Source organism: Cololabis saira, chromosome 9, assembly GCF_033807715.1.
Source record: "Cololabis saira isolate AMF1-May2022 chromosome 9, fColSai1.1, whole genome shotgun sequence".
In the NCBI taxonomy this organism is placed as follows: Eukaryota; Metazoa; Chordata; class Actinopteri; order Beloniformes; family Belonidae; genus Cololabis; species Cololabis saira.
In genome coordinates this window covers 19,839,714-19,863,486 of record NC_084595.1, presented here as the reverse complement: position 1 = coordinate 19,863,486, position 23,773 = coordinate 19,839,714, and the positions used below count along the sequence as shown (strand labels likewise).

Below are 23,773 nucleotides of genomic sequence, written 5' to 3'. Positions count from 1 at the left end.
CTTTTTTAGAGATATTTACATGAAGTCTTCACTTTTTTGGCAAAAATGTCTTCTCTCGTTACATCCATCCATCTCTGATTTGTTGTTCCGAGTTTGTTCCCGTTGTTGCCACTAACCTCGCGAGAACTACCATGCAGTCTACAGCAGGTGGCAATTCTCGCGAGGCTAGTGACAATTCAGTTTGGAGAGGCTCGGGCATGCTTTTTTTAAAAATCATTATATCATAAAACGGGAAATTTACGGGAAAATACTAATACAGGAGGACGGCGGGAAAGAGGTGAAATACAGTAGTTTCCCGGCCAAAACGGGAGACTTGACAGGTCTGGGCTGGGGCCGCGCTGAAGAGGGTGCAGCGGGGAGGAGATGAAAAGCTTTTACAAACTGCTCACCGATGCAGCCAAGAGAAGCCCGCTGACCGTCTACTCTTAACGGCGGTGCCAGAACCAGAGGTCAGCTGTCCAACTCTTGGCTTGTGAAGGAGGTTTTTTTCCCCCGCAGGTTTGGGGAGCAGCTTGGTTTGTTTTTGACAAAGCTGTTACCACCAGGATGTGTTTGGGGCATCTTGTACCCGCTGCCGGCTGCAGATGCATGATGAGAGTGATTAAGATGCTTCTATCTGACAGCTGCAGGATTTGATTAACAGGTGTTTGGCATGTGGTCAGGTGGCAAACTGGGCTTTCCATTTGCAGCTTCACTTTATCTCCCGCCAGTAATTCTTCATTTCCCGTGCGACTTTGACTTATTACGAGCGGCCGCCTCTTAAGCAACAAGTAATTAGATGAAAGCGGCGTATTTATGAGCTCGGGCGTTGGTGATCCTCAGGTCAGCGCGGGAAAGGCTGGAGAAGTGGTGTTTGGATGTTTTTCAGCATCGCACCGCATTGTTTCCCGCAGTTCAGCAGAAGCGACGGCGGAGCTGGAATGCTGGGAAACCAGTATCACCAGTGAGCGCTGCACTGGTAAACGAAGCAGACGGCTGCAGTACCCCACGTCCCAGGAGTTCCCAGAATACCGGACCTACTAACCGACTTGTTTTACAGAAAAGATGATGCTTCGGTTTTTATTTAAAAAATCTGGTAGCAGAAATTCTTCTGAAACAGATTAAACGCCAGGATAGAGTTTGGTTTGGGTTGCGGAGGATCCCACGTGTGCATTCAGACACAAAAACCTGTGGAGCAACAGGAATTACCTGAAAAGGTCTTTTAAAAATAGCCCCAAGTGCTGTGGAGTTATAGTTTTTTTTTAAGAGGAGGATAGAGATGAAGGGAAAGCGAGCTATTTATAGAAAGACATCCATACTGACTGGGTTTGTCTTGGTGTTTCTCAGCACATTGAAAAAAGACGAGATAATGATGAATGTGCAAGTGTCATGTACCACTTTTCTTCCATTAACAGCTTTTCCACTTTATATTTGATTTGGAAAAGTGTTTTATCCAACTTGAAGATGATAAATAAGTAATTCACTTGTTTTTCTGTTTACACATTTTAATTGTGCTGGCAGTTCGTCTTAATTGTGAGCTCTTGGTTTCCAGTTAAACATTTGCCATCTTGTCATCATTGGTTTAAAGTTTGGCCACACAGCTGACGTCTCCGGCGTGCCGTCAACCCTTTAACGGCCAAAACGAACCGTGGCTCGACCACAGACTGCAGAAGAAGAACAGGACAAGGTTTTCCTCGTACTGCCCAAATGGGTGGAGCTAACAGACCTGGAAGCCGACTGGAACATGCCCACCTTATGTCAATCACGGTTATTTTAGCGTGGCTGGGTTAACAGCCTCTTAACTAACCTATGATGGAAATTAATTTCACTTTGCATTAACTGTGATTAATATGCGGCCAGAGCTGAAACGAGGACCAGCAGAGCCCTATGGAGCTAGAACAGTCTCATAATTCACAAATGCACACGCCAATCCACAAATGCACAGGACAACATTCACAAATGCACAGACCGATTCACACGTGCGTAAGACAAGATACACAAATGTATTTTTGATGCACACACAAATATAACCTGATTTACAAATGTTTTTTTGTCTGTGAGCTGCGCTGGATTTGCGTGTGACTTTTGAGACTCCCCTGACGTCTCTCGATCCACAAATACGTTTTTATCATCAGTTGCTGCATCGGCAGGACTTGGAGCTCTCCAGTCTCCCGACGGCTCTGGTTGAACGGTCCGACAAACCATCTCTGATCGCGCTGTTTTCTTTACCGAGATCACAAGAAAAGCAGAGCAGTGATCTCCTCTCCATCCCGTGTTGCTGTCTTGTTTATTTATGTTTACGCCACCAACTTGAAATATTGAATCACTTTTCGCGCAGCCCACAGACAAAAAAACGTTTGTAAATCAGGTTATATTAGGGTGTGCATCAAAAATACATTTGTGTATCTTGTCCTACGCACGTGTGAATCGTTCTGTGTATTTGTGAATCGGTCTGCGCATTTGTGACATTTGTCCTGTGCATTTGTGGATCGGCGTGTGCATTTGTGAATTATGAGACTGTTCTAGCTCCATAGAGCCCCGCTGGGAGCAACGATCATGTGGCGTGCTAGCTCACGTAAACTGCCTGCTCTTAGCGCAGCTTCACTGGACTCCCAGTTGGCGCCCCTAGTGGTCAGTAAATGAACTCTCTGTTGGAGCCTCCCTAGTGGTCAGTAAATTAACTGCACCTTTACTTACGACCTCTTCGGCTTCAACCTCACTCGCTCAGAATTTATACCTCATGCAGGAATATCTGGATCTCCAGGTATTCAGGTCCAGCCGTACTGTTTTCGTCGATTCAGAAACAGACTTCTGGAATGAGAAAACAACCAAAACTGGAGAAAAAAAAATGTATTTCATTTCTTTCTGGAGTTATCTGGAATGATGTCGGCAAACAGGTTAGCACAGCTTCAAACTGCAGGTTAATCCCCCCCCCCCCCGACCTTGACCAGAGAGGATAAGAAAGCTTATCTGGATCGCGATCGCTGGCGACGGCTGGTGGAGCGGGGACAGAACTGTTGACCAGGTTGTGTTGACTTGTTTACTGGGGGAAAGCCAGTGTTGACGAATGACCTCATTAATCTTAACAATCCACTTTGATAATAATTGGATTTCTCGAGCAGCTCTTCCTCTCACAAGCTGCCTTTCCCTTGTAGGTTTCACGCACTAAATATGTCTGTGGTTTCGACACGCCGTTAGCCCCCAGGTTGACATTTTTGAGAAAAGGTTAGGGTGAGGAACTGCTGGTCAGCTTGTCGGCCGACTCGTTTACTGACAGCTTGACCACAGACTGTATAAGAAGAACTGGACAAGAAGAAGTGGACAAGAAGCTCTGTGACATCACCAGAAAGGTTTTCTGAAGGCACGATCAAAATGACCGTTTATTTAAGACATAAAACATATTCCACAAAACCCTTTCCTTATGGAAGTTAATTCAAATAATATTTATTTATTTCCAAATGAAGTAGGACATTTGTGGATAACACATTTTTCCATCTTTTATTATATGTGTCTGTTCATTCATTTGTAAACCGTGTGCGAGACTTGGTTTTTGCACTTGGAGTGTTTTTGGGGGAACAAACAAAGTCTTGTTTTGGGCCCCAAAATCCTGGGGCCGGCCCTGATGCTGGCTGAAAGGAAAACGGGTAGTATTGGTATCAAAGTTAGGTTTTAATTACCAGACTTTGATCGGGGTTTGGCGCTCTGAAGGTTTACAACAACTCCAGTTCAAATATGATGAGACACAATCACAGTCGGAAAGTTAAATGAAACGTAGATAAGAAACAGGCCTTGGATTCGAACTTTCCTAAAACAATTGGGTTAAAGCTTCTCGCGAGATGGCGTGCTAGCTCGTTAACCGGCTTCCACTTGGCTGCGGCAGAGATCACCGACCCACATATATATCTTCCTGCAGTCATTCTTTATTGTGGCCTTTTAATACTCTTTACTGATCCGTATAATTTCCCTTTGAGAATTAATAACGTGTGATTTGTTTGGATTAAATCTTGACCGCGGCGCCCGCACACGTCTATTAATATGCTCTGCCCCACCTCGCCGGCATACGCGCGCCGGGCAGCCCGTGGCGGCATCATCGGTCCTCAGCATCAACCCTTCTAAGCCGATTAGGTTACTTAGGAGAAGATGACACCGTTGTCTGGTGCTTTCCACTCCGCGCTGCCAAGGGCCGCTCGCCCGTTTGATTTCCCTCCCGTAGGAAAGTACTCGGTGCTCCAGATCCAGGTTGTTGTTTTCTCCCTCCCTGCTTGCCTACCTGGTCGTGCTGAGGAAAAGGGGGAGTGTTGGACAAGCTTGGAGGGTTTCAGCGGGTTTCCTCCCAGCACTCATGTGCCAGGTCCCGGGTGGAGGGGGGGGGGCATGCAGGCAGAGATGTAGATGGAGCAGCTGAAGTGGGAGGATTAACCTGAGCGCCAGAGCGAAGCACAGCGGGCGCAGCACTCGCCCCGCGCGGCTCAGCCGTGGCGTAAACATGGGAAACTTGAGTGCAGTTTTAAAGAAAAAAGAACAAACACAACACTTCGAAATCTTTACACTCTCTCATCTTGTTCAGGAAATGGTGCGAAACCCCTGAATGAACCCGTCCGCGATACAAAAACAAATTTCTAAAAACGTTAAAAGCAAAAAGAGACTTGTTTCAAGACAGCTGGTCTCGTCTGCAGGTCAGACTCTTTAGTTACTTTTAATGATTCTAGTCAAGATTGTGTTTCTTACCCCACTGGCAGAGATGTTTTTGCTTAACCTAAGACAGTTTCAATTCAATTCAATTTTATTTATATAGCATCTATTACAACAGAAGTTGTCTCTAGCCGCTTTCCAGAGACCCAGAGCAGGACCTCTGAGCAATTATTACATAGAAATAACAAAAAAAGTGGCAGGTAAAAACTCCCCTAGTGGGAGAAAAACCTTAAGCCAAACAGTGGTAAGTAAAAACTCCCCTTAGTAGTTTGAATGTTTTTGCAGTGAAGTGTCTCTAAATGGAGACAGATTCCCATGGGGAGCCTGGACCCTGGACACGGCTGTTGTTGCCCAACACGCTCCTGCATGGGAAGGAAACCCCCCCCGCCCACCTTGTTGCACTCGGTTCGGTTCACATGTGACGTGTTCGTCTTTAGCTGCAGACGTGGGTTTTACGAGCCGATGGCGCCGACTTGTTGATTCATCTCCTCGAGTGAGTTTTGAATTCATTTCCATTATTGCAGCCGTCGCTCGTCAGGTTGGAGGTGTGTCAGTCGTGTCGGTCGGCGGCGTGCAACAGCTCGTTAGGTCTAATTGAACTGCAGACACATTTAGACTGGTGGGGGTGTGTGTTTGTGGCTGCAGGTGACGGCGCGGCGGTCACGCCCATGTCTTACTTGTGGTCTTGGGTATTCCTGAACCAGGAGTGGGTCCTGGTTCGGGCCGAGCCGTTTCACAAATGGTGCTTTTCCACTAGTACCTACTCAGCCCGGCTCGGCTCGCCTCCACTTGGTTTGGCGCCTTTCCACTAGGGGTCTAACGTGCCGAGTAGATACTTTTCTGTAACTACTCTGCAGAGGTTCTAAGCGGCTGAGTCGGGCGGTATCTGATGTCATCACACTACAGGCCACCGATTGGTCGGGGGGTTGGAGTCAGACGTCTGAGTCAGGATGTGACATCAGCGAAAGAGATTCTGACGGCTTCTTGTTCATTTTATTCAACCAGCAACGGCAGCGCAAGTCTGTTTGGTGATCCAACTCTGAGGTGCAGATGTTCATAAACCTGGTGGCTGAGGAGAGAATTAAAAAGGGATCTAGACGGGGGATAAGGAACGACCAGATCTACCAGGAGCTCTGTCACTTCATAGCTGCTCGCAGCTACCAATGGACTTTTCAGCAGCACCGAGACAAACTAAAAAAAATTAAAAAGCATCGCCGCTTGAAGCTTCTCTCACTCTCATTTTTTAAGTCACAGCAGCTTCGCTCCAACCCTCCTACCTCTGTTCCAGGTGCTGAATTGTAGTGAAAAAGAAACCAGGCCGAGTTGAGCCGAGCTAAGATGAGTAGAGCCGAGTAGGTGCTAGTGGAAAAGTGCCAAAAGCTCACCTTCGCTGCAGAGCAGAACGAGCGAAGACCCCCGGTGGAGAAACACGAGAAACCTCCACGTGAAGCTCAGTTGCTAATTTTTCTCAGATTTTTCGCTCCATTTCAGTAAAAAGCAGCAAAACAAAGCAAACGGTGACTTATTTCCTCCAGCAGCTCCGTTCCAGCGACCGAGCCGGGAACGGAGAGGTGGGCCCTCAGAATCAGACCTGACAAGTGTTGTTATTGTTATCCACAGCACGTTTCCTTGTGGCTGTCGGTTCATATTCCTGTCAGATGGGGTTGCGCCGCGCAGACTCGAGCATCATCGGGAAATCAGAGCAGTGTTTGGGATCGGAGCATGACAGGCTGCCGCGCGATCGCGGTCCCAGAGGGGGTCGACGCAGGCTGAGCACCTAGGCTCAGTCCCCTCATAGCCCCGCTCCCCGCCCACCGTGGGATTGATCACACTTTTCATTTCTCACCTTAATAGGTGCAACTACAAGGAAGTTTGCCAAGACACTAAACATGACCGAACATAACGCTGCTACTCTCCACGTTTTTAATGCGGTAATAAAGCCACAAGCCACGTTGTATCAGGAAAAGCCGCTGTGCCGCGTACCCACAGAGGTCACTGAGTCGCACTTTAACAGCCACAGCAGCATCTGTGTCAAATAAGCTTTGGGATTTTGTCAGTTTCACCTGCTTTACCACGATTAAGGAAACAATGTTCATCTCTCCATCCAGTATTTTCCTGGCCTGATGGTCAGAACCCTCTGACACCCCCCCCCCCCCCCCCCCCCCAAAGTTTTTGATGTTCCTCCAACTGAGCAATGCAAGTATTTACGTCTGTGCACCACTCAGTACCGTGTACGTCTCATAAACAGAATCCCAGTTGCTGTTTCTCTAAAATCCAGTACCGGATGTGATGCTGCAACACTGCAGGGCAACTTCCTGTTTTGAACCTCCCGTGAGCCGTGACATGAGTCGCTGGGTAGATCTAGAGATCCAAAATGATCATTATTATTATTATTATTATTGTTAATCCAACGAAGAACGGTGCAACATGCTCATAATGGAGGCTGTGGTTTCCAGATGTGGGACAGATGTTGCTGGAAATGACAAACAACCTTGTTGAGCTTTTCAGTAGTGATGCACCGAAATGAAAATTTGTGGCCGAAACCGAAACCGAAAATAATAATAAACACTTGGCCGAATACCGAACAATACCGAACATGGTTCCTCGCAGTTTTTCATTTATTTTGCCAATTTTTTCACCATTGCATAAATCAAATAGATTTGATTTTAGGCATGCTTTTAAAAGAAAAACATCTTTTACAAAATTACAAGGTAGAAAACATTTGTTGAACATAAAAAACATTTTTTAATTTCCCAGCATTTCTTAAATATTCCAGCAGACATTATACCAGTAAAGAACAATAACTTAAAATAAATAAATTAGCAAAGTACATTTTGTGGCCATCTTTGAGCTTACGTTAGGCTTAACTGACTGAACATTGTAACATAGGCCTTAAAACAATAAAAATGCATTAAAGCGCTCAGGGTTTTTTATCATTTCAGATGATATGATAAATCAAACTTGTAGTGCTGAAAGACTTTGCAGATGTGCCCCCTCTAGATATTTGAGCAGAACATTCATTGCAAACAGCCATTCTTGTATTATTCTTTGCCACTCTAAAATACTTCCACACTGCTGACATGTTTGCACCGCACCACTTCACTCCACGCTCTTCGCTGTTTGATTTCGTCATCTAAACGCACCTGTAATAGATTGATTTATGGTGTTTTGGTTCCACCTGCTGGTGAATGTTAGGTCAAATTCTTATGTGGTTAGTTTTCGGTTGGCCAACGATTTATATGGTGCGCAACAGTTACGGAGCGGTCAGTCTATTTCCTTATATTACAACGCCGTTATTAATTGTTCGTTTTTTTTCTTTTTCCCACTTATTCCACCGAACACCGAAAGTGTTTTTTTGCCATTTTCGGCCTAACAATTTCGATTACCGAATAATCGGTGCATCACTACTTTTCAGGAGCCGTCAGGTGAAGAAGCTCAAGTTCATCGAGTCTGAATCTGCTTTATACATCTGTTGGAGTTCAGAGGCGGATGCTGCCTTCCATCTGCATCCTGAGTAGAGTTGCGTCATCGGGGTGCGTGTGAATACGGACCAATCGGAGCAAAACCACCAGAAGCCCCGGGGGGGGCAGTACTGAGTCAATCGTGGTTAAAATGAAAGAACTCTACATTTGTGTCGTCAGTTTCACTGTTTTTGTTTCCCCAGACATGAAACCGTCTCCTCTACGGTCACCGTCCACCTTCATCAGTAGTTGACTCACTGCCTCACTGGTGGATGTGTTGCTTAGTAAACATACAAGCACAGGCGTAGTGACGAGGTTCCAGGTTCGTGGCGGTATGTAGCTGACTTCCAGCGGGTCACCGTGCGTGAGCTCGTTAAACTGTAGCCAGCTTATGACATGTTTTTGTAAAATATCTAATCCTTAAAAAGTCCTGTCTGTAAACTGAATTAAAACAAAGCCGGAGGGTTTAGGGAGATGGGTTTAAGTTGGAGATCAACCCTCACCTGCAGCACCGGACATCTGCTGCAGCAGATGGGAAAAGTCGACCTCAGCAGGTTTCTTAATGGCTCCGACTTAATCCCCTTTTCAGACCTGTTGTTATTCACCATGTCACAGTCCAAGGAAAAATAGAAACGCACGCCACTCCCTGCAGCCGCCGTGCCCGGCCTCCGGTGTTTGGGGGTGTCAGGCTGCAGGAGCGGATTAATAGGTGTTGCTCCTCCGGTCCCGCGTGGCCAAGACCATTCAGGGGTTTTCAGATTTTCTTTGCAGGATTCATTTGTCTGCGTTTTTAAAAACAGCAGTTGCAGCGGCTCGAGGAGGAGCGCTCAGTAGCCTCACTCCCGTCAGTCCGCTCACGATTTATGAAGCAGTTAAACAACAAACGGGAACGCTGTGGCAGCATTTCTGGTCTCCACCTGATCCTGGCTGCTTCTGGTCCCTGCAGTTGTCGGGCCCTCTAACGGGGTCCCGTCGGGCCCTCCATAGCGATATGGTCCACGGACGGTGCTAGGCGGACCAAGTCCGTATTAGAGCAAATTAGGGCTGGGCGATATGGACCAAAAGTCATATCTCGATATTTTCTAGCTAAATGGCGATACTCGATATTTTTTCTGTGCCTTAATTGGGGTTTCCCCCAAAGCATTATAGCATAGCATCTCTGTTAGCTTCATTTTTTTCTGAGGCAAACCCTTAAAAAAACAGTCAGTTTTAATACAAAGCCTCGTGCCAAATGTCACACAGGTACCTTTGTTAACAGAGGTCTGCACAATATCAAAATGTATAAAACAAATGAAATAAAAATAAACTGCCTGCATATATAGAATAAAAATGCTTCTTGAATAAAATAAAACAAATATCCCTTTCCTGCATAACAATTAAATTAAAATACACTGTACAATTAATACAATGTAGACAGAAACAGGCAGACTTTTCCACTGAGGTTGATAGTTGTGCAAATAACAAAACATTTGTGCAAATCTCAAACATTCAAGTCAATTTGTCACAAAATAAGCTATATCAAAATCATTAAAAATAAAATGTAAAAAGAATTTTTTTTTTTTTTTTTTAATCAATATAAACGATATTGTCTCGTACCATATCGTGTTTGAAAATATATAGATATATATTAAAATCTCGATATATCGCCCAGCCCTAGAGCAAATACTTTGTTGTTGCTTAACGTGGCTCCCCTTAGCACCCGAGCTATGGAAAAGCAAAAAAGTTCTCAGCTGGTGCGCAAGTTGTACGACTTGTGGACCAGCACTGGCCTAGAACCAGCCCTGAAACCAGTTTGATGGAAACAGGGTATGACAGGGTCCTGTTGGGCCCTGGGAGTCATCGTAATAGTCGTAATACCCCTACAAATGCTCGCAGACTGGTGTCTGCATTTGCAGTCGTTGTTCTTTTTTCTCTTTTTACCCAAACTTTTAGCATTTTCTGCTCCTCGTGTCTTAGCCGAGCGATTCCCAGTGAAGCCCGGAGCGGGGGGCCGCTGCCACGGCTAAAATAGACTGTGGGAAGCAGATAAGGGCAGTGGGAGACAGATCTGGCGCGTTTGCGCCGGCGGCTGAGCCGCGGCGAGCCACGGACACGACAACCAGCTCTTGTCACATGGAATAACCCCCCGCCCTCCCCGACCTAAACACTTTGGGAGTGTTGTTGTCGACTCGGCGGGGGCCGACCCACTTCCCCCGTGCTGCTAAAAGGTCACATAGCTTGTGGCTGTGGAGGACTTGTATGTGTAGATCTGAGCTAAAAACACAAACTGGAGGCAGACGTGAACGCTCACAGAGCAGAGGGAGCGCAGACCATCTGCCCCCCCCACTTCAGATTAAAGTGGATTCAAGCCAAACTCCCATTACTTGAAATGAAACAGTTTTGACACCAGATGAAAACTGCAGCAAGGGTGTCGGTGGCGGCGGCAGCAGCTGGGGCTCCCATTAGGCCGCGCTGGCGCGGTGCCTTCAACGTACCTGCCGTCCTCTGCTGCAGTGGAAACAGCAAAGCCGATTGGGGCCGAAGGGTGGAGGCCTGGCAGGTCCGTTTTCACCCGCTGTGGCGGCTTCGCCACTCTCTGTTTACATTGTCACTGAGTAAAGTCAATCATGGTGTCGTTGGTGCGAAGGCTTTATTTAACCTCCATCATGAGTCCTTCGTTGAGGTTTAATGGCCTTGGATGGATGGAACATGTGACTTCCTTTTAAGCCCGTCATGACGGCTGTTTGTGTGATGTGATAGTTGTTGTCAAAACACAACCAGCCGTTATTTAAAGGACCCGTTTCCAGCACTTCGCCCCCACAAGATGTTTTTCTAACGTCCTGATTAAATGTCTGACTTGATGTGTTCAAAGTACCACAGAGATAAAGTTTAAATGCACCTCGCTCAATGATGATTTTCTGAGTCAGATTTCTCCAAATTGTGTTATGTCAGCGTTTTTGATCCGGTGGGATCTTCAGATATATTCAAGCGTGCAAACATATATTTCTGTGATCATATGTAGCCGGAGAGGCCTTACGGATCTGTCACACCATTCCAAACAGTCCCAATGAATTGCAGGGACAGGGCGGGGTTTATATGACAACTCATACGGGACGGGAGACACTTTTCTGCTGCAAAATTGCTTAAAGCATCTTTGACCAATGACTTTTTGCTGCTAAACTGGCGTTCACCGGCGTTCTTAGTCCAGCACAGTCAGTCTGGACGTCTTTTGTTGATTCTAGTCTGGTCTCGTCTATTTCTGATTGGTCGTATGTCTGTCCAATGGCAGCGTGTTTCATTTCTTTAGTTAAGAGTCATATCCGTCAGAGGAAAATAATCTTTGGTTTTTAAATTGTTCCTCGAGTACAGACAGGGGTTTTTTGGCGTTGATGATGTCACACACTGGACAACCCACCCCGACATTTATTCATTTTTTGTCCGTTCTTACATCATCCTCACCTGGTACTTTCTGCACGTTCTCCATTTGCCCTAGAAATGTTAGAAACTATTCCAGCGGGGAGTTCCGGCAGATTACCTCAGACCAGGTGTGTGAGAGGCGTGTCCTGCAGAGACATCCGGATGCTGCAAATCAAAAATCAAATTACTTTCTGCTGCGTTTCGGGTGAACCGTGATTTCTGCAGACTTTTCACTTCAAATCTATTTCTTTTATATTTGTAGTAAAACAGAAAGCATCCATGTCCATGTTTTTTAAATACATCTGCAGTCATCTTAACTCGGGCATCACCAAGAAGTCGGTACATGAAACAGATTTATTGTTCCTCGAAGGCTCACTCTGCATCTGTTGGTTTGGTGGCAGCGCCTAAATCCTCCGTTTTCTGTGTTCCAGCGAGAACACGATTCGTTTCTCAGGTCCAGGTCACTCGGATCGTGGACTCTTCTGGCTAAAGTCTATCGATTCTTATTATCAGATTATCATTTTTCCTCCTGCCCCCCGTCAGCATCGTGGTCAGTGACGAAGCAGATCCAGGTCCGTTTCAGTGTCTCTAGGCTTTTAATGGAAGACTTTTTACACCTTCGTCTCCATTCAGCAGAAATCTGTTTTTACGTTAGATTTCCTCTTTATAGGTTTCGGCTTTCTTGGCAAGCTTCAACTCCGTTACTTCAGTGTTGTAGGAAGCAAATAATTATGTTTGCATGTTCTTGCAGGCTAAAAATGAGGCTGCGGGCCGGATCGTGAGTTTGACAAGTCTGTTTTATGTTATGTGTTTTATTTTATTTGTAATCATGTTTTTAATGGGTTATATGTGTTTTTCTAAATAAAGTTTAGTGGAGGTGAATGTGGAAAATAAATTTTGGGGAAATGTTAAAATGGACTATTGTGATAATTTAACCACAAATATGAAAAAAGACGAACTTTCTTAAAACTACATTCCTAGTAGAAAATGGAGATAAAACAGGAACAGAATCCCTCCCCCTGCTCCCCACTCACTCTGCTGTTACCTGTTACATTTGTATACCGATCAGATGCATTACTGCCAGTCGTGTTGGTATGGCCACAGATTAGATTTTTAGTTTTTTTTTAAATTACAGGGCTAACAGGAAGTCGTTTAAACACTGCAAAACTCATTTCTAACATCTAGGGAAAAAAAAAACTTGTAACCAGAAAATATTTTAGACTATTTGAGTATCACAGTTTCTGTCGTGCCGCCTTCCCACAGTGGCGCTTCAAATCTGGAGATTTGAGGAGGAAAAAAATGTGACTTTTATTAGATTTTTATCTCAACTTTATATGATCAAATAGATTTTTAGCAACTGCTGAGTGCCTCGTAGCCCTTAAAGGTCTCCTTGTGACACATTTTCCCAGAATTCGCTCCTCTTTAGATATTTTGCAGAAAGTGAAGACTTGGTTTGAAATTTCAAGCGTGGATTTTTATTTTCTGCTCTCGCACAAGTAGAACAACAAGTCCTCAGAAAGCAAGCGTCTGCGTTCTGACGCGATGACAGACTCGCCCTCTAATGTGTACATCCTCCGGCGTTTCTGAGCCGCGTGATATTTCTTATCTCCTGCCAGCCTTGTGTTTGGAAACCTTTGCCAGGTGGAAGAACAAGTATACACAGCGTTTACTGGTAGAAAAGCCCCCTGGGGCGTCTTTTGCTGACATTCCTGTGTTCAGAAGTGAAACTTACACAATGTCCCCCTCTCTGTCTTTCTTTGTTTCAGTCATTTCAAGGCAGTCAAGGAAGAGCCTACCTGTTTAATTCTGTGTAAGTATGACTCTCTGGAAAGTTTGCTTTGTTGCTTCTTTGAAAGTAAAAGTCGTATAAACTCATAAATACTTGGATTTGTTTCACATCGAGTCAGAGTTCAGTCGAGCAGATCGACTAAAGCACAGCTGACATGACCAGCTACAGAAAACTAAAACCGACTGCTTTTCAGGACCAGAGAATTAACCGTTAGATTCAATAATAATTTTTTTTTTTTTTTTTTTTTTTTTTAATAATTTGATATAGGTCTTTTTTTTTCATTTTTTTGGTTCAAATGTTGAGACAGGAGGAAGCCTTAAAAAAAAAAATGTCAAGTTGTTAATGAGAAACAGGGGTGGGATTAAATAAGTTTTCTTCTTCCCACTCCCTTTCGAGTGTTGACGAATTAATTTGTATTTTGAACCTGCACCTGATAAACCTGATAAAAGGTATTTGTTTAATTTTATGTTGCACGCAGGTCATTTATGTTATGGTCATTGCTCGAAATAAATATGAATTGAATTTAATTGAATAATAAAGCAAATCCAGCAGTACCAGTTACGATTCCCAATATATCCAGATAAACTCCAATGACATGTCCACTGGTGGCGCCATGTCTGAACGAGTGCAGCTTAAACTGCTCAAAAGCACGTTGGATTGCTTGTCCAGGTCGCATCGCTGCTCGATCCGCTTTAAACGGACCAGAGTTTGTTTCCTCGGATAGTTTGCTTCGCCAGTCCAAACTCTGGTGCTGACCAAAGAACTCGAGAAAAAAAGAAAAAGTGGGTCTCAGTCGCTGGTGCAGTCGGTTTAAGGCTGAATTATGGTTCTCCGTTAAATCAACGCAGAGCCTACGCCGTAGGGTACGCGGCTACGCGGGAGGCTCTCCGTAGCCTACGCCGTAGCCTGACGTGCACCTCCTAAAAAGTGTAACTACGCGTCGAGGCGACGCAGACCCAACGCAGACCGAGAGGGCTGTGATTGGTTTGCTTGGTAGCAACGCATTTCCGGTTCGGGTTCGTGAAGCAGTAGTGAACTTTCAGCGCTCTTTTCTTCGTGTGTGCGTGATTTAAAAAAAATAAATAAATACAAAATTTTGGGTTGTTTTGTTTTTTTGCACAATAGTTGTCCTTATCTCTTTGATTCACTGTGACCGGAAAAGCCGGAAGCTAAACAAAGTATCAACTAGCGCTCTGGGGGGGTATTGCGGCGTAGGCTCTGCGTTGGTTTAATGCAGAACATTAAATCAGGCTTTAGTGGGAATGCAAATTGACTATCCAGGGAACCAAAGACAGGAAGTGAGGTAGAGCGCCAAGGTGGCCTCCTCGCCTGTAAGTGGCCTCCTCGCCCGTAGGTGTCCTCCTCGCCCGTAGGTGTCCTCCTCGCCCGTAGGTGGCCTCCTCACCTGCTGCTGAAAATGGTAAAAAAAAATGGAAAAGGAAGAAAAGCAAACCTCAAGACTTCACATATTTGGAGTTGCTCTGATCCGGTCGGAGGGGATAGATTTCCGTCTTCAGCCCTGGCCAATCGATGAGCTGGGTTTCCTTCATCATTCTGGGAGCTTTTTTTTGGGAAATACCGCTCTCCAAACGAAACACTGACCAGGAAGGAAACGGGTAGCTGCGTAACGTTGTCCGGTCGCTTGCAGAAGTGCAGTGAGAACATGAAGCGAACCAAATGACAGCGTGACACTTTCCCTCATTTCCACCCGGACAGTCCGGGTGTGAATGCTTCCTAATGACCCCCCCCACGAGCAGAACCGAGCCCTAGCAGAGCTCCGCTGGGACCCGCAGTCCGGAAGCATTTCATTGATCATTTAAAAAGTAATTGACTCAGGGACGTACTGGAACAGGAGCATTTTCACGCATTTTAATTCTGTTTTGGGAGTTTTATTGGTGGAGACCTTTCACTTTGGTGTTAATCCTGACTTGTACCACCTGTCCCCCCCCCCCCCCTCCGATTTTACAGGGTGAACGTCGGCTGCGGGCCAGCCGAGGAGCGGGTCCTCCTCACAGGTTTACACGCCGTGGCTGACATCTACTGTGAAAACTGTAAAACCACCCTGGGCTGGAAATATGTGAGTCGACCCCCGTAAACCTGTTACCGTCCTCCGTGGTGCAACACCGCGGCATGCCGCGTTATTGTGCAGCTAAATGGCTTTTCTGACTTCCAAGGACAAAAAAAACAAAAAACAATGCTGTCGCAGGTCAGAAGAGTTGTTCATTAAAACCCCCGGCGACGGCTTTCACGCGCGTATTTAGGCGCGAACTTTTAGCACCCTGCGGTATCCTGGCGCGCAACTTAATTACACCGCCAAAAGGTTGGCTGCAGACAGCCAGACGCGTACCTCTGGAGAGTCTGCAGTGATTAAATGTCACGCCGTTTTTTAGAGAGACTGGTAATTGTCTGAAGAGAGAGGTGTAAAATAACTGAACACAGTATGAGACAGGGACTCACTTCAAGGTGCTCCTGCAGTGACAAAAACAATTAGATCTTCTGAAAAACCCCCAAGGCAGAGAGGAGCAGGGAGGCTCTCCGAGACGCCGGCGTACGCGGCTCCCCCGAAGCTCGGCAGGACCGGGACAATCGCTGGCGACCACGCTAGGATTTGATGAGATGTGACGTGGGTCCGCAGCTTCCCAGAGAACCATTTTCTGTTCCCGCATTTTCCCCGTCAACCCCGCTGATCCAAGATGGCGAACATATCGCCGCGGTGTTACGACTAATAATAAAGTTTGCTGCTGAGATGCTCGCACGCCTTTTCCATTCGACGCAAGTCTCCGCCGGTAATTTCCTCACTAGTAACCGTTTATTTTTGCCTTTGGAAAACATCACATATGGGGGAAGTGATGCAGCGGTTTGACGTGGCTCGCCTCCGTCTTGACCTTCAAGCTCGTGGCCGCCGTTTTAAAGGCGTAGAGTTTCCAGGCCTGATGGGATGAATTTATATCGTCTCGTTGAGAGGGAAATCGGGCCGCAAGGGATATGAAAACAGTCTGCCAACGGTTGATTCACCATCCGTTACCTGAGCTTTCAGCTGCATCTCCCAGCCTCTCGCTGACTGGGCTCAGTTGTCATGGAGATGCTTGTTTATGGGCTGGAGGAGATATCGGTGCGTGCCAGCTGAGGATGCCATTTACCACCGAGATCCATAAAACACGGTTGAAGGCTCGCAAACGAGCTTCTCGAGCCGGATTCTGGAGGCGTGGACCTGCCCCGAGCCCACCGCTGGACTTCGTGATGACTCGTCTGCTAATTGACCCTTTATCAGCCTTCTGATTGGTCCCCGACTGACCAATCAGAAAAATCATTCTCCGTTGCTACATCGGGGCAGAATATCCGGTTGGACCAAACAGTCGTCTCTCTCATTCACATCAATGGAAAAAGCGTAGATTTTACTTGCCTTGTATCAACATTTAAATCACTGATTTTTTTTTTTTGTTTTAATTAATTAAAGGAACACTGGGGAACACACTGCACACAGTGTAGTGAGCATGCAGCGTATTGTTATCCCCAAATTGGCAGAAATGTGATCCGTACTTCCAAAACAAAGCCTCGGCAGCAGGCTACAACCGCAAAAGCATTTATTTATGTATCTTAAAATGGTTAAGTGGTGTACTCGAGGCACTGGTAAAAGTGACACCCGCTACCCAGAGAGAATCACAGGAAAACATTTCATCCCAAAACCAACGGTAAAGAATGAAGAATGTCTGCTTTAGATAAAGCTATGTGGACGGCCAGACCTTCCACCGTGCTATCAGCTAAACTAATAAAAAGATCTAGTTTTTGCCGAAAGCCTCACTTTCTTAAACCCACTCCACGGTACCTGAAGTGTTCCTTTTTATTTATATCTAGTTGCTGTTGATTTTCTTTGGTACAATAATTAGAAATAAAGTGATGTAAAACCCTGTTTTTACAATGGGAGTGGACGGGAGAGATGGCGAGATGATGTTTTGTCCGACCTGGCAACGGGGCGGGGCTTGAGAAAGGGTCAGTTATACGACAGAGCGACGTTCAGCACGGTCAGATCAGGAAGAATTTAGTTTTCGCTGTCTGGAGCGTAAAAGGAGGAGAAAATGCCCAAACACGGGGACGAGGCATCTTAAGAGGCCAAACAAGAGCAAACCTCTGGGCTGTAGGGGCACCGTCGGGGCCGTAGGGGCTAGGGGTGGGTATTGGGAAGGACCTCACGATACGATACGCATCACGATACTTGAGCCACGATACAATACAAATTGCGATATCCCGATTATGCGATATATCCTGATATATCGCGATATTCTACATAGTTCACCGAAAAATTTTAAAATGCATTACACATCTTAAAATCCAAGTTGTATATATGTACATCAGATGATAGTGATAATGCATTGGACAGACTGAGTCAAAACAATGTAATTCAAACTTTCCATTTTAATTATGCAACACATTTGCATGAAAAAACACACAATGAAAACTGCAGTGTGTGCATTATTCTTAGATACAAAATACTCAAAATACAATGCAGTGTCTCACCCACACTGAAATCACAAAATAAAGTGCAGCTACTTGCCACTGACTTAAAATGACAAAAATAAAATGCGGTGTCTCACCCACACTGAAATCACAAAATAAAGTGCAACTAGGGGTGGGCAAAAATATTGATACGGCAATATATCGCGATACATACATTGAATATCGATATCGTATCGGGAGACTATGTATCGCGATATATTGCCATATCAATATTTTTGCCCACCCCTAGTTGGGGCACCCTCGGGGCGGTAGGGGCACCCTCGGCGCGGTAGGGGCACCCTCGGGGCCGTAGGGGCACCCTTGGGCCGTAGGGGCACCCTCGGGGCAAAAAACAGTTTTTTAGGCTGCTTAAAGTTAGTAAAGTGTCAGAGGTGAGAACTGTTTTCATTTTTATATCATTTTATATAAAGTTCATCTCATGTGTGCAGTTTTTTGACACAAGTCCTAAATCCCGGCGCTTCAGATATCACCATCGGGTTAGGGTTAGGGTGTCGGTGTGAACGTGCTCATCAGCCCGACTCGTATCTGACGCATTCTTCTCCCTGTGCTGCTTGTTTTCTGCAGGAACACGCGTTCGAGAGCAGCCAAAAGTACAAAGAGGGAAAGTTCATCATCGAGCTGGCTCACATGATCAAGGACAACGGATGGGAGTGACACCCTGGCCCCCCCCCACCCCCCGGGTTTTTTCTGACCTTGGAATGCTCTTTATTGAACTGCGCAGAGCAACGACCATCGACCACACAGTCCCTCCACCCCCACGTCCCTCCCCTTCCACCTCAGCACCCGCTCCCTTTAAAACAAAGAAGAAGAAAAGTGACCCCGGCACCCCCCGGCCTCCTCCACGCCATCTCATCCACCTTCTCATCGTGAACTCGGTCAAGACGGATGGCGTCCGGAGCGTGCAGCCGCGGGCCTCGTGCCACTGCTCTCGAAGATCGAGCTTTCCCCGTCGCAGCTCGCAGGGTTCAACACCACCCCGCCTTCGGCCCACTCATACACGCCCACAGGTGACCCCACAGGTGACCCTGGGGATTTGGAGACGACTGTGGGAGGAGACAGACTTCACTTTGTTACGCTCATTGAGCGACTTCTGTGACTTTAATTTTCTTTTTCTGTCATATATATAAATATATATATATATATTTTTTTTTTTATGTCATTTTGCCATAGTTTTAACTTCTGGGTTTGGTGAAGCTCCGGTTTGATCGCAGATAGATGTTACTGGTTAGCATTTTACTTTACTTTTTACTGGCTTGACGTCTCTCTGACTGTAGCTGAGCACGCTTTTCTTAGCTAATGTCCAAATGAGCAATCAGGGAAGGGAGAGGAGAGGAGGGGATGGGGATCTTATCCTAGTAACAAATATGTAGCAGCATTTTGCTTCTTTTCTTTCTTTCTTTTTTTTTGTAAGTGGTAAAGGAATCGATTGCAGTAATGTGGGATTTTATATACGTGACGTTTCCTTCTGTTTTAATCATTTCTCTCATGTGACGTTTTCTCTCTTTCTCCCTTTCCGGTACTTTTCAGCACCCAAAACGCGTCGAGAGCAGCACCTCGTATTTGTTTGACACAAATGGTTATATGAATATAGATATAAATATAAATGCATATATGACTATATAGACGTATACATATTTGTAGTGTATGGCTAAGTGCGATTGTGGCTGGTCCCATTTTGCAGCAGCACAAACAAAAAAAAAAAAGTTAAAGAGACATGAAAAGGAAGAGAAATGTAGTTTGTAGAGCGGCGAGCCCGACAGAGTCCACGTGTGATATCCCATTGTCAAGTAATGAAACAATGAGACACAGCTACATATGACTATAAATACACATGCGATGATTACATATCCATTAATACTATGATATTGTTCGTAGTACGTAGATATTGGAACATGGTTTCTATATTATGTGTATATTTGCTGTCATGCACATATGTATATATGCATATCAACTGTGTGTATATATGCATTGTGTGTGTGTGGTCACGCATTACACAGCGGCATACTTGAACAACGCAGATTCAGTTGCACTTTGTGGAGGCCTTTGGTTCACGTCAGTTTAAAGGCAAAAACGTGGTTCCCCCCACTCCCCCCCAGGTCTGTGTTTTAATGCCGATCCACTAGATCTGTTGGTGTAAGACGAGCAGAACGGAGCATTTCCAGGACTTTTTTCTTTAAAGCCACTTTACGTATGGATGCCACTTCTGGCCGCAAGGGGGCAGCACGTCGCATGACGACCCCCGTCTAAAGACACGATGACGTGCGTCTCTAGTGGTACAGAGACATGCCGGACCATCCCCGCTCAGCAGTGCAGTAAACTCCAGATCCATCTGCCCCCTAGTGGTCAGAGGTGGCGTTGCTGGTGATGCTCCGGTGCTCTGTTAGGACCTCACCGCTCCCTCCTGCTGTTCTGGTTCTGCACGGCCCTGGGTCTCCCTTCGCACAGGAACCATCTTGCGTTTTGCCTCTAAGCCGAACGAATCTTGTGCCTCTTCAAAATATGAATGGCCTCCCCCTATTTTATGTTATTGTTTTTAACACCCCTGCTGTGCAGCGCATAACTGAAAAGAACTTCATCTGAACCGATGTGTCTTGTGGTTCAAAGTGGCTCCTTTTAAAGCAGCAAAGAGGAGCCTTTCGGGTTAAATGAGCAGGAACATGATGGTGCGAGCTGACTCCGCACATTATTTTCAACTGGGGTTAAAATACCTTCATCTCCCTCCGTAAAGTTTGACATCTTAACATGGGGCGGGTGGAGTCAGCCCCTAGAGGGCGTTAAAGGAACTGTACCTCCAGATAGATCATCTGCACCTCCAGGGAGCTAGAAACTGCAGAAGCTCCTTTGTGCTGCTTTAAAACGCCACTCTTCACCAAAACCCCCAGAGAGCTCTGCCCATTTTCTATTTTTCTTTTCTTGGATAACAAAAACTTAGTATACATATACATGCATATATTTTCTACAATAAGATTTAGAGGTGCAAACATAGATGGATATCCAGTATATTATTTCTCAGAGTAGATGTAGAGGAACACGCAGGACGCCTGGGGCCCGGTGGCCCCGCCGAGGGCTGGCGGGACACTTCGACAGACCTCGGCGGGTGAAGGCGGGGGGAGAGTGGGACGGGAGAGATTTAAACAAATCTGCAGTGATTGATTACTTTGCCGGCAAGGTCAGTCAGATCACGTGACCTTTTATCCTTAAAAGAAAAAAAAAAAAGAGAAACAATGACAATGCAAACCCTTAAAAGTCAGCGATGATACTGTACCTACTTGAAAATATAAATACAGAAACAGCTGAGACGTTGGCCCTCGATAGTTTTTGTACATAAAGTAACATATTTAAGGTTTTATATGTATTTCTACTGGGTTAGTTGTTTTACTTCCCCAACTTGAAGCACTTTTGTTCACTGTACCTCTGACTGTGTGTGTGTGTGTGTGTGTGTGTGTGAGAGAGTTTGTGTCAGCCCACATGCACGGCTGCACACTAAAGTGAATGTTAACTTTCTCTTCCTCAGTTTTCTCTTTTTCTTCTCCTTTGTTTATTATCTTGTTCGCAGCTGCTTGGTTTCACCGTCGCTCCCGCTGATCTGAGGTCGAGCTGAGTTTGATTGGAGCTGATTTATCCCTGTTTTTGTTTCATTTCTCTTTTCTTTTTTTGTCCCGTTAGCCTGTTTATTTAGCTCGTGTGGTGAGAGCCCGTTAGAGGGCCGGCGTTTGGGTCTCTGCTGGGCCGCGTAGACATTCGGGGCGAGCTGGAATCTCCCATCATGTCGCAGGGAGAGCCTTTACCGAGACCCTTTCGCCATCGCAGTCCGCGTCTCCCACGTCCAGGACTTTCAGGTGATGAGACGCGCCCGTGGCGGCCATGTTGGAGGCCTTCAGTTGTTTGGCAACGCTGGCTGTTAATACTTGATTGTATTTCTTGAACGTATTCACGTTTTTGCTGGACTCGTCCATAAATAAACTGTTACTTCCCTCCTTTCCTCGATGTGGTGTCGGTTTGGTGATCTTTAGACCCTAGACGCTCCCGGCAGGTCAAACGAGGCCCGTTGTATTTCAAAGATGCCTCTGCAGCCCCGTTCCCGTCAGCTGTCGTGGTGAAGAGCGGCTCGGCTCGAGTTAGACTCTGCAGCGCTCCACGCTGATCTAACCGCAGGGTGTGTTTGGTGCTGGTTCTCCAGCCAGCTGTGCACGTGGAGCTCCGCAGCAGTTTAACCACAAACACCTTTTATTCTAAGTTACTGAGCGCGTTGGCTTGAACGGGAACGACCACAGAGTCCTCGTGGGGGTGTTGTGTCAGCGGAAAGCTGCTGACGAGGACCATCTGGACTTGGGGGCCCCGCCGGGCCCTCAAGTCCTCCCGAAGACTCATTACCGAGGGTTGATGAAGCTTTTATCTGGGATGAAAGGTTCATCAACACGTCTGATTGGATCAACACAACTGGGAGCTAAATGTGGAGGCAGATCTACGTTATCCAACCGTTAACGTCCGCTTGAATCACTCCTGAGCGCACATCCTATACCCCCCCGTTTCGTGCACACAGCCAGCTTGTCCACAAGGGCCTCCAACACGGCTCCGTCAGCGGTCGTCTGGAGACGGGCGACCCGGCCGCAGAGGTCCAAACTCTCCCTTCGGTCGGTCGACAAAAAAGCAGCCGCCAGTGTCGCTGCGGCGCGTACCAAATACGAAACAGGTTAGGGCTTCGGCGCCGCGTTGACGGTGGACGGGAGACCAGTGTCTCCCTCAGACTCACCCGCTATACCAAAATCACAGAGAAGAAAGCCCGTCGCCGTGACGACACCTTTCTGTGGAATGTCTCGATTCTCTGAACAAAACATACAAACAAAAAACGGCGTCAAAGCAGCCTGGATGAAAAATGTAGATATTTGCTGCTGAAAACTGTTTACTTTTTACTGTCGTTCTGTTTTCTTGTGACACTGGCTACCGACTTTTTGAGCTCTGTTAGCGTCTAAATCGCACCTGAAAGGATTAAAGGCAGGATGGGTAAACGAGGGGAAAAGACCGCACAAGTTCTTTTCTTGAGACTGTTAAAACTACAGTTTAGGGTCTGAAGCATGTTGTATTTATAATGGCTGTTTGTTGTGCCTGTTTTCTTTTTGTTTTTCCTCAGTTTCAAATGAATATTATATGCTTTTTATTTAACTACATTGCTTTGCATTCTGTCTTAGTAAAGCCATGTCACATGTCTAATTTCACTCCGATGTAAACTATCAGATATCACAATAAATTTTCAATGGCATCAGGCTGTTTATCGTTGTTTACTTCTGGGATGAGGTTGGAGACGGACGTTTACTTTGAGCTGGCGTCAGAAAAATAGTCTTTTGTTGAGTAACTTTGTTTTCCACAACAAAACGGGTCGGATAGTTTTAAATGACGATAGTTGAGCCAAAAAACCTGGAATCAGCACATTCTTTACAAGAATAATGCCATAAATTTGTTGTAAAATTAGGAGAAAGTTGTAAAAAATTTGAGAATAAAGTCAAATTTGCAAGAAGAAAATTTGTGACAAAAGAAAGTGAATTTATGAGAAAAAAGTCAGAACTTTAAAATAGTTATAAATGTAAAGAAAAAGTAAGTTTGAGAGAGAAATTGAGAAAAGTCGTAACTGTACAAGAACAAATGAGAAAGTTATGAAAATGAAAAAAAAAATACAAAACTCTGCAATAATGAAGTTTTAAATGAGAAAAATGGAACATTGAGAATAAAGTCAAATTTACAAGAATACAATTCTAAATTTGTGACAAAAAATTGCAACTTTATAAGAATAAAGTGATTATGAGTAAAAGTTGCAACTTTAAAAAAGTAATGGAACTTTATTTAAGAGTGTCAGAACTTTAGAAGAAAAAATGCAAAGAAAGTCAAATTTATGAAAAATAAACATAACTTTGAATTCAGTTTCACTGAAAAAGTCAAAACTTTC

The 23,773-nt window shown here is 45.5% G+C and overlaps 1 protein-coding gene across 2 annotated transcripts in view; it reads left to right on the top strand.

Annotated features, from left to right (window-relative positions):
* Positions 1-23,108, top strand: part of ypel1 (yippee-like 1) — a 45,381-nt gene extending 22,273 nt beyond the window's left edge. For both annotated transcript variants that reach the window (XM_061730701.1, XM_061730702.1), the window contains exons 3-5: positions 13,295-13,338; positions 15,286-15,394; positions 18,397-23,108. In XM_061730701.1, coding sequence (XP_061586685.1) covers positions 13,295-13,338; positions 15,286-15,394; positions 18,397-18,486 — 243 coding nt within the window. In that variant the 3' untranslated portion in view covers positions 18,487-23,108. The remainder of the gene's footprint in view (positions 1-13,294; positions 13,339-15,285; positions 15,395-18,396) is intronic.
* The last annotated feature ends 665 nt before the right edge of the window (positions 23,109-23,773 follow it).